The 11,786-nt window shown below is 32.9% G+C and overlaps 1 protein-coding gene across 4 annotated transcripts in view; it reads left to right on the top strand.

Moving 5' to 3' along the window:
• Positions 1-8,584, top strand: part of LOC115220262 (cryptochrome-1) — a 29,920-nt gene extending 21,336 nt beyond the window's left edge. Inside the window, exons 8-13 of one of the 4 annotated variants that reach the window (XR_005002493.1) lie at positions 64-204; positions 1,278-1,429; positions 2,636-2,835; positions 2,967-3,014; positions 4,167-4,346; positions 7,648-8,584. Coding sequence is in view for 2 of the 4 variants with exons in the window: in XM_029790364.2 (XP_029646224.1) it covers positions 64-204; positions 1,278-1,429; positions 2,636-2,835; positions 2,964-3,014; positions 7,648-7,745 (642 nt within the window). In the remaining 2 variants the exon portion in view is untranslated. Of the gene's footprint in view, positions 1-63; positions 205-1,277; positions 1,430-2,635; positions 2,836-2,963; positions 3,015-4,166; positions 4,347-7,647 lie in introns of all 4 variants that reach the window. The other 3 variants (XR_003882494.2, XM_036509980.1, XM_029790364.2) reach the window with 3 other exon arrangements.
• Positions 8,585-11,786: the final 3,202 nt, after the last annotated feature.

The raw sequence follows: 11,786 nt of genomic DNA on the forward strand, positions 1-11,786 counted from the left end.
TTTTGCATTTTACAGTTGTAACAGAGATTGGGTGTATTAACACTTTTCTTGAATTTTTACCAGGGTATGACAGGTTTTCCTTGGATTGATGCCATCATGAAACAGTTACGGAAAGAAGGCTGGATTCATCATTTAGCTCGACACTCGGTTGCTTGTTTCCTAACTCGCGGAGATCTTTGGTTATCATGGGAAGAAGGCATGAAAGTAAGAAACTGCTTTTGTTTTTCTTAAAGATGCATTTGTTTGTTAATTGTCTTAAATGTAATTGTTATAAAGTGGGTTCCTTCCACTGGGGTGGTGTGTAATTGCTGTGGTACGGTAGTTGCTGTTTTACACTAGTAGCCACAATAGTCACTAGTCATCAGATACTGTTGTATCTCTTTGTACCAGAATAGTAATACACTAACTTCTTTTCCTTACTATTGCTGATAGCTCCACAAGACACCAACTAGAACTGTTGACTCCCTACTCTTCGACTCTTGACTCCCCCTTGACGACCGGCTACTAGTCTATTTATAATGGCTGTGTCTGGCCGCCTTTTACTGGGAGGGATATACAGTTTCACTGTACAACAGTAATATATATTGTATTTCTGTTAAATATAAAATATTTATATTCTTGATTGTTTTATGTTGCTAAGCACATTATTGTTTGTACTGTGCTGCTTTTGCTAGTGACATGTACCAAAGTTAAAGATTTAAATTCACTCTTGTGAAATGTGACTGGCAACAATGATTAACATGTTTCTGTCTTATGACAGCCTCATCATCATTGTTTAACGTCTGCTTTCCATGCTAGTATGGGTTGGACAAATGACTGTGGGCTGGCGAACCAGATGGCTGCACCAGACTCCAGTCTTGATCTGGCAGAGTTTCTACAGCTGGATGCCCTTCCTAATGCCAACCACTCTGAGAGTGTAGTGGATGCTTTTACGTGCCACCGGCATGGGGGCCAGTCAGGCGGTACTGGCAATGACCTTGCTCGAATCTTTTTACACATGCCACCAGCACAGATGCCAGTAAGGCGATGCTGGTAACGACCATGGCTACTGAAATGAGTTGAAATAGCAGATTCAGTTGGCTTATGTTTGGTCAGTTACCTGCAAGTCATCAGTGAAGACAGCTGCTCTGAGACACAGACAGCAGTTCTCCCATATTTTTCAAATGTTGGTTTTCTTGAATAACCTAATCTTTAACTTTTGATGTTACAAATGTTTATATATATTTAAGATTTATTGTAATTTTTTTCTTTTTTTTGCCTGATCTTCTTTATTTTAGGTATTTGATGAACTCCTGCTTGATGCTGACTGGAGTGTCAATGCTGGAATGTGGATGTGGCTGTCTTGTAGTTCCTTCTTTCAACAGTTTTTCCATTGCTATTGTCCTGTTGGATTCGGCAAAAGAATAGATCCAAATGGTGATTTCATCAGGTAAATAATCAGAAAAATTAAGATATTTCTCATAACCGAGTGACTGAATAAAAGATGGTGTCATCCAGTGTGATAAAAATTTCTAACATACGTAAGAGTGTGTGTGTGTGTGTGCGCATTCATATACATCATCATCCTCATCATCGTTTAACGTCTGTTTTCCATTCTGGTATGGGTTGGACGGTACTTGCATATACATATACTGTTCATATACTCAAAAATTTAAACCATAAAGTTATTGTGTTGCAGTTGTACTCAGTTTGGCTGGCTGACAAAATGGACTCCCTTCTTATTTAACTAATCAGATATAAGAAACAAGTCTGGGGAGGCATACAAATGTTACTGACTTCTACCCTTTTTATGTTGACAACTAAATGTATGATATAAAAAAAGAGGTGCTGGATGGTTGTGTGGATAAGAGATCACTTCATCATCATCATCATCATTGTCGTTGTTTAACGTCCGTTTTCCATGCTAGCATGGGTTGGACGAATGACTGAGGGCTGGCGAACCAGATGGCTGCACCAGGCTTCAGTCTTGATAACTATGAAATTTCGAATTCTATCTCACATGACACTTTGGGCAATTGTCTTCTGCTGTAGTCTTAGACTCACCGATGTCTTCCGAGTGGAATTGGTGGACAGATTGTATGGAAGCTCATTGTGTATGTTTATGTACCCGTCTCACCTGAAACCGTTTGAACAAAAGCAGTGTTGTTTTGTTTACTATCCCTGCGATCGAATCATTCTGCAGCTTTGCACTTTCAAAGAAACATGGAATAAAAAAAAATCCCTTACTTGAAAAATAGGTAAAGGGTTAGTTTGTTGGGATTGTCCAACCTATGCTTTTACAGAAAAAAACATGTCATACAGATTGAACAAGTGCGTATGTTTGAGTACGAATATTATAAAATAGTTCAAGGGAGATAATTGTAGGAAAACTTAAGTTTGGAAATGTATTCCTGTTTTAAACGTTATGTAGACGTTGGTGAAGGAACGAAACGGTGAAATATTTTGTTCTGAACCCTATAAAACATTAATTATAGTATGATTATTTTATGTTATAAATGAAGGGTTTTTTTTTCCTTATCTTTTAAATCACTTCAATGCGTTCTTCATTGAAGATCAGATCACTCTCAGTAATTAATATTTAATTATGTACTTTCGCAATAAAATACATCTTTGTGTTTGTTTCTTTTATTTTCAGACACTACTTACCTATTTTGAAACGTTTCCCAGCAAAATACATCTACGAACCTTGGAATGCTCCTGAAAGTGTTCAGAAGACTGCTAAATGTATTGTTGGAAAAGACTATCCTATACCAATGGTGACTCATTCTGAAGTAAGTCGGATAAATATGGAGCGAATGCGTCAAGTATACCACAGACTAACAATGAGAACGCCAGGTTGGTAGCAAATCTTGATTAATTTTTAAGTTCATCATCGTCATCATCATCATCATCATCATTATTATTACTGTTGTTGTAAATTTTATTTTTATTAAATTCTCATCTCTTTTTTCTTTTTTTTGTAGCAGTAATCTCAAAACCAATCCACTCCAGAGAAAATTTAACTTATTCCAAAAGTGAGTATATTGAGAACATTTTCTCAGACTTTATCATTCACTGACATAATCACCAGAGAAATAAATTCTTAGAGAATCACATCATTCTCTGGAAACACCAGAAATGCCACAAATTTCTTTTCCCCGTTTTTTCCAAAAAATCTCAAGATTGAGGCTTCTTTCAGCAATCAATCATTTTAAGAACTTTGGTGTTGTATTTTCATTTTAGACATTTTTATATAACAATATTTATTATCTAAACTTTGTTTATTAAAAAATGTGAAGGACATAGTTAATAAATAAAAAAAAAATGTAGGTGAAATGATTTGGTTGGGTGATGGGTAATGATGGATCAAACCCTGTGAGCCTTACTAGAAACCTTAAAGCATAGGAGCTTCTTAAAACCAAACAATTTGATGTCATGGATGAATAATGAGCATTAAATAAAACTATACTACACTTTATAATGAATTTATGGTATGTTGGGTAAGAGAATGTTCCTGTGGGGTTATCTAACCTGAGATTTGGAAATATATTGATTTTAGTATTTAAAATATAAAAATTGAGGGCCACCTTTAATATACCTTACAGGTTAATAAATCCTTTGAATCTTTTTGGTAATGTTCACTACTGTAAATAACAATTGTAATGTTCTACTTGCTTTGTTTTCATTCATACTATGTATACATATGAAAGTTGTATTTAATATAAATATATATATATGGGCCCCTTCATCCCACCATATAAAAGAATTTTGATTTAATTTCATACTTACTACTTATATCTCGGCTACACGTGTTTCTCGAGATATAAGTAGTAAGTATGAAATTAAATTAAAATTCTTTTATATGGTGGGATGAAGGGGGCCTACTATCTCTAAATGAAAAAATATATATTTCCTCATTGAGAATAATCTGAACCCTTGTTATGCCGGAATTTTTATTCCCTAACAAATAAAATTGAATAAATATGAAACTAGATAAAATATATATAAAAAAAATATATATATATATGTCTGCACACTTGAAATATGGAGGAAAATTCTAAAGTAAATCAAAATGTGCAATTTATTAATGAGAAATATTAAGCATTATATTAGGTTGCTAAAATTGTTAAAAATGTTATTCTTATTTTTACCCATGTTCTAAAATTAACTCAATTTTTGTTTTAAAGTTCATCATAACTATCCAATGGTACAACATAATGTGCATTCAAGACCTGTTCTTTTAAGTCAAAATTGAAAATACTGGAAAATATAAACTATACACAACACCTTAAAAAAAAAATAAAATTCAATATTCTGCAACTGAAAAAAATCAATTAAAAAAAATTTTTAACCCAAAATAAAAAATGGTAAGAATTGAGCTTTTAGATAATTTTGTTTCTTATTACTCTCTCCATCTAATTAATGGCAACGGCACTGCTCTGCTACTCTTCACTATTTCACTCTCTCTACAAGTTGAGCACCGCATTGTTGAATGTAAACTTGTAATCTGTAGCATATTTCTGAGGGTTGGTCTTTTCTAACACAACTCTGTCGTTAGAATTAATTAGAAACCCCAAAATGCTTTTGCACAAATTTAATTCTAGCATGCCATTCTCTCTAAGAAGATATTAGAAATTCAGAAATTGTCAGCTTAGTATCCCTGCTATTTGTTCATTTTGCCTTTGTATTAAACCTTTTAGCTTTATTAATCCTAAATTCCCTTAATTTGCTTAGTTTCTTAACCCGTTAGTGAATAGAAATGATTATGGAAGGATGTGGTGATGGATTAATTTTGTATGTTCATATGATTAAAACATTGTAATTTCAGGTGAAGCTTAAAATTGTTTCTAATTAATTTGTTTCTGTTGATTGGAAAATCATCAGGTCATGATTTTATGTCTGTTGTAGACAATGTCTCCAGAATGGTTGATTGTGTTTACTTAGCTGTGGTGGAGGCATACTAGATCTTTGGTGAATGTTCCCTGTTGTAGACTAGTGTCTTATCCTGGAGGACATTCATTTCCCATTCAATTTTTTCCATTTACTAATTACTAATTGTAAGCACTTCTGTTTTGGCAATAAGAAAAGATAACTGTATTATCATATGTATACCCCCCCCCCCCATAATCTTGCTTTTCTTGGAATAAACCTATTTTAAATACTTGATCATCATCGTGCCTGAATAATCTTCCTGTTTCATGTTCAAACTCATCGTGTCCGGCTTTTCACACCTACCCTACAATTTTATTCCAAAATTAAACAATCGCATCATTGAAATCTCAAAACTATGCGATAATGCATGATTAATTCAAAACAATGTGAATAAATAAGCATTATATTTTATACTAGCACTATGACCCAGCAACGCCGGGTCATAGTGCTAGTGCATGCATGCGCACATACATGCGAGTACTGTCCAGATCTCCGACCAATCACATACAGCTAGCTGGCATTCAATTGGCGTATCAAGTTTTGGGCATTTTGATTGGGTTTTGGATAGAAAATTCACAAAAAGTCACTTCTATTGATCTTTTTAATGGCTTTGCGGGGGTAACTGGGGAAATGTAAAGATGTGCATGACCACCCTTGGACGGTTTTTAATGATCATAGAAAGTGCGAGCCCTCTAACTGAAAATTGTGGATTTGTATAAAGGACACACACAAAGATAGACAAACATTTTGCCGTTTATATATATAGATAAATAACTAGAGTTAGGGCATTCTTAAATAGCTTCTTGAGCAAGGGACATAACCTTGCTTTTTTCAGTCTACACGAAGGAAGTGTTAGCAAGAGAAAAAAAATCAAACTCAAGAACAACCACAAAACAATTGCTTCTGTAATATGCAAATATTCAAAAACTTCAATAAAAACATAAAAACGGTCACATTATAGAAAAATGAATCTAAGAGGAAAAATAAAATCTTAAATGATTTATTTTTGATATAAACTTCATTTTAGCAATAGAATGGAATGGAATAGTTTAACACATGACAAGTTGCAATCAATTACTTATGCTTTAGTTTAAGGTTTGGAAACGCCATTTTCATAAGTAAAAATCTTGTAATATTTAAAATTTCTTAGTTTCACTTTTGATGTCTTCATGTTCTTAACTTCACCTGTGATGGTTACTTTTTCTTACCTGTGTGAGAGCTTCATAAATTTACCTGTGATTTTCAGTGACATTTTTTCATCATGTTTGTAATTAATATTATTGTTAATCATTGGCATATTACCATTGTGTCATTACAAGATGCTTAATGGCATTTTATCTGTCTTTATGTCCTGAGTTCAAATTCCTTCAAGTTTGACTTTGTCTTTCATACTTTTGGGGTTGATAAAGCAAGCAGCAGTCGAGTATTGGGATCGATGAAATTAACTGACCCCTTCTCCCTAACTTGCTGGCCTTGTGCCAAAACTCGAAATTATTATTATGTCATTATCATTATATAATTTGTAATTATCATGATTTTTATATTAATTTATATTACCTATTTCTTTACTACCCACAAGGGGCTAAACATAGAGGGGACAAACAAGGACAGACAAAGGGATTAAGTCGATTACATCGACCCCAGTGCGTAACTGGTACTTAATTTATCGACCCCGAAAGGATGAAGGGCAAAGTCGACTTCGGCAGAATTTGAACTCAGAACGTAATGGCAATCAAAATACGGCTACGCATTTCGCCTGGCGTGCTAACCGTTCTGCCAGTTCGCCACCTTGATTTATATTACCATTAGGGTGTTTGCAAATTTTATTCTGTCAATATTTCATGGCCTTGTTTATGATGTTCATTAATTATTATTATTATTATTAAGGCTGTGAGCTGGTAGAATTGTTAGCATGCCAGGTGAAATGCTTAGTGGCATTTTGTCCATCCTTGTGTTCTGAGTTTAAATTCCACTGAGGTTGACTTTACCATTCATCCTTCTGGAGTTATTTAAGTACCAGTGGAGTACTGGGGTTGATGTAATCGACAAGTCCCCTCTCCTAAAATATCAAACTCGTGCCTTCAGTAGAAAGGATTATTATTAAGGTGGCAAAATTGTTATCATGCTGGGCAAAAAGCTTAGTGGAATTTCACCTGTCTTTACATTCTCAGTTCAAATTCCACTGTGCAGTTGAGTACTTACCTCCGCCCCCATAAATTTCAGGCCTTGTGCCTTTAATAGAAAGGATTATTATTAAGGCATTAAGATGGCTGAATCTTTAGCATCCTGACAAAATACTAAACAGCTTTTCAGCTGTCTTTATGTTCTAAGTTCAAATTTGGCTGAGGTCCTCTTTGCGTTTTATCCTCTCTGGGTCAATAAAACAAGTACTAGTTGAGCATTGGAGTCAATATAATTGACTAGCCCTCTCCCACAAAATTCCAGGCCTTGTGCCTATAAAAGAAAGGCTTATTATGTCATATACATACATACATATATATATATGTGTATATATATATATTTATAAATATATATATATATAGATATATATATATATTGTAGGGTTTGTAATTACCATATTTTTTTATTCAATCAGTATTTCATAGCCTTGTTTTTTCATGTTCATTAATTAATATTTCAAACATCCATCTTACTGTTGTTGTTTGTATTTTATTTTGTTTTAAAAAAAAATATTTTCAGCATTCTTTATATTTTGATTTTTTTTTGTTATTTCAGTTTACCATAGAAATCCCACAACTAATGGAATATTACTGATGGGATTGAACTGCAATTCTGCTGCATCAAATAGAAAAGAAGTCACTCAAGATATTTAATTCCTTAACACACTGCCCTTAATCCCACCCCAAATTTCCTTCCCACCTTTTCCATCTAAAAAAACAACAATAACAGACACATTTTAATTATTTTGCATTTCATTGTAAATATTTTACTGGGGTCTAGATATGAGTATTCGTATCGAACAAACTTTTAAGGACCAAACAAAAAAAAAAAAACAATCAAAGAAAAAGTATAATTTGTATTTCTGAAATGAGCAGAATTTAATAATTAATATGGTTATTAGTTAACCTCGTATTTTGGTACTGTTTTCACCACACTGCATTTTGAATTTGATAAAATCTACATTCATCTTCTGACGATATGCATATAACCAGATATGTCACCATATATGTATGTGTGTATGTATATGTGTATGTATGTGTGTGTATATATATATGTGTGTGTGTGTGTATGTATGTATGTATATATATATGTGTGTATGTATGTGTGTATGTATGTATATATATATATATGTGTGTGTGTATACATGTATATGTATCTATATATATGTGTGTGTTTATATATAATTGGAATCTGCAACTTCAACAATTGTTCTGAATTTCTCATGTTCCAATCTTGAGACAGTAACCAAGATTAAAAATGAAAGAAATGGAAATGTTCTAATTTCTAATACAGCATCTAAAAAAAGAAAAAAAAAAAAGAGAAAAATACAAAACAAAAAAAAAATTTCTACTGGTCAGAAAGTTTGGTCGAAATCTAGTCTGGAATTGTAAAAGGACAAGAAAGTAAGTTAACGATCACATCGAGAAAAAAAGAAAAAAAAACCCCAAAAATGAACCCAAATCCCACCCCAACAAAAACAAAAAAAAAATCATGTAAAACAACTGTCAGCTGCAGTTTCAATAGAAAAAAACTTTAATTTGTAGTTTGAGCTGGATTTAAGAAAGATAAGAGTGAACTAAACTCCCACAAAATGTTGGGAAACTGTGACATCTGTTGGTGTTGAATATTAATTAACCTTTGACATTTTTGGCTCTGGACCTTCAGAAACCTTAATCCAGATCTGTTTGCAACTATAAACAATTTGTGTATAGTTTTTTTTTGTTCCTTTGTTTTCAAATCATTTTTTAAAAGAAAACATTTTTGTTTTTAAATTTAAAGACTGTTATTTCTTACATCAGTTTTGTTGGTTAACAAAATGTAAAACATGTGACTTTGATTTAAGAAAAAAAAAGAATTATTTATATTTTTGAAAAAAAAACTTTTGTTCAATTGGTATATCTATTTTACTAAACATTGAACTTATTAACTTAAAAAAGAAAAACATGATTCTGTAAATATGTTAATTTTCCCCCGAACTAAAAAGTAGTAAAGTTTTGGAGACTTTGTCTGTGTAGAAATATGGCAATATCCCCCCTCCCTGTAACTGAATATATTTTGTATATAGTGAAACTAATGAAAAAATAATGAGGAATAAAAAAAATAATTAAGAAAGAAAATATCACTTTTTAAATCTTAATTAGACTTACTAATATACCTGTAAAGAAACTATCATCTCCCAGAAGAAACTTGTTCATCATATTTTTACTTCTTTGGTTTGTGAATATATTTTAATTTGATTTACTTCAATAATTTCACTCTCAGAGGTTGGTTTCTTGTCTTGAATTGGGATTTAAATGTTAAAAAAACAATTGTACAAATGTGCTGAAAAGCCAAATCTTTTGAGATAAAATTTGTGAATTTCTGAAATTATAGTTTTGAAGAAAATGTTTGTAATTGAAGATAAATATTGCTGTAATTGACTAACAATAATGTGTTAAATAATTGATTCTTACATAGAGTGATCCTTACATGGTGATCCTTACATAGAGCAAGTCTATGAGAAATTTCCTAAACTATGTACAAGCATCATCAATGTGTTAACTTGGGTCAAGCTCACATGTTTTTAAGACAGCATGGTGAAGCCCTCCTAACATATTGGACTTAATGCAGTATTCCACATCATAAAGGTAGTGTGGATCTTTAGCTTACTAAATAAACCCCAAGGGTGAAGTTACTGGATCATGAGGAAAAGTTGTTTTTGTTGCTGTAGCAGTATTCATCTGTACCAGAAATTGACTTTTGACATGACAGATAACTGAATATAGGATCATTTGGTCAACAGGAGCCTTTATTTTAAAGGGGCACTAAGCCCCCTGTTCCTTTTTTTTTTAAAGATAGGTTGTTTATTATTTGAAAGACTTTGTTGCTATGAGTTCATTGCTGCTGCTACTACTACTACTACTTATTGATATTATTAAAGCACCCACCATACTCTCGGAGTGGTTGGCATTAGGATGGGCATCCAGGTGTAGAAACTCTGCCAAATCAAGATTGGAGGCTGGTGCAGCCATCTGGTTCGCCAGCCCTCAGTCAAAATTGTCCAACCCATGCTAGCATGGAAAGCGGATGTTAAACGATGATGATGATGATGATTTTGGTACAGAAATACCTTTCAGTATTTCTTTTGATTCTTAATGTTCTCAGTTCAAATTGTGCTGAGGTAGAATTGTTAAAACAAGGAAAACGCCTTTTTTAATTTGGCTTTATGCATTCTGATCAAAGTCAACTTTGCCCTTCATCTCTCTAGGGTTCATAAAATAAAAGAACTCAAGTACTGAGGCTAATATAGTCAACCTTCCCCCCCCCTCTCCTGAAATTTGTGGCTTAGTGCCTGTCTTAGGAATAACTTTTAATGTGTACATTCACTGCACTTATGTAGCATAGATATCTGTGCACCCTGGGTATGTCCAGTGTTTTGTTTTGATTTTGTTGTTTCTGTTATAATGACAGTCCAACTTCTGCCAGCATGGAACACCGGATGTTAAATGGCGATGAATCTGTCCTGTGTGTGTACAAAACCTAGTGCTACCATTCCAGTATTTCTTCTCTGTAATTTGTAAATCCTAGGATTTTGGTTTTGCAAAATGGTTTTTAACCATTCCTAAGATGCCTATTAGTAATTTCTCTTTTTTAGTCTCAGGCGTTTCGAGATCTTCACATTTGTTTTATTTTATCCATTTCTTAAAGCAATACATTATTGCCTGTTGGAACTGATACTTTAACGAGGAAGCAGTTCCTTTCTTAGTGGCACTTAACAACTGGCCAATTATCTTTGATCTCCATGTCTGTGTGATCTGGAATATTTTTAATGTATTAGTAATATATTGAAGTTGATTTATTTGACTCCTACTCTTTCCTTACAAACTGGTCTTCATGTACTAATGTAGGAAATAATAATTTTCTATCCCTCAAGACAAGGAACCACATTCCTTTGGCACTTCATTCTCCTTTACTGTTGGATGTTTCATTTGTGGATTGCATGAAGGAGATACAGAAATATTAAAGTACATTTCTCATTAATTGTCTGTCACTGTCTCTCTTGGCATTTTTACTATGATTAAAATGTGATTAGACATCAAATAGTAATATATAGTTTAACTTTAATTCTACTGTTGTGTCTGGGGAGAGTCATTTTCTTTTTGTGCCTTATAATGTAACACACTCACCGGTAAAATTTCCACTTTTTTCTTATTTTTATTGTCCTAAAATTTTCGTTGCATCTTGCAACCTTTTCAATAGTTTTGAGAGTCAAAACTATTGAAAAGGTTGCAAGATGCAACGAAAATTTTAGGAAAATAAGTGGAAATTTTACCGGTGAGTGAGTTAAATTATATTAGGAAAATAAAAATAAGAAATAAGAGAAAATTTTACCGGTGGAAATAGTGTGTTATATTATAAGGCACAAAAAGAAAATGACTCTCCCCAGACACAACAGAATATGCTTCAACACCCAAACTCACATAAAGAATCTTGCAAACCAAATCCAAAAACAAAATTTACTTCTACTATTTAGGTTATAGGTGTTTAAATGAATAAAATCAAGGTACTCAACGCATGTAGCTGAGTGAAATCTATGACATGATATAGTCTGTTACAGATAATACATTGTGGCTTAGTTTCATATCACAGAGCGTTGAATAACCACCAGGTAGTAAAAATCTCAACTTATTACTCAAACATCTATGATGTATAAT

Source organism: Octopus sinensis, linkage group LG16 (assembly GCF_006345805.1).
Source record: "Octopus sinensis linkage group LG16, ASM634580v1, whole genome shotgun sequence".
Taxonomy (NCBI): domain Eukaryota; kingdom Metazoa; phylum Mollusca; class Cephalopoda; order Octopoda; family Octopodidae; genus Octopus; species Octopus sinensis.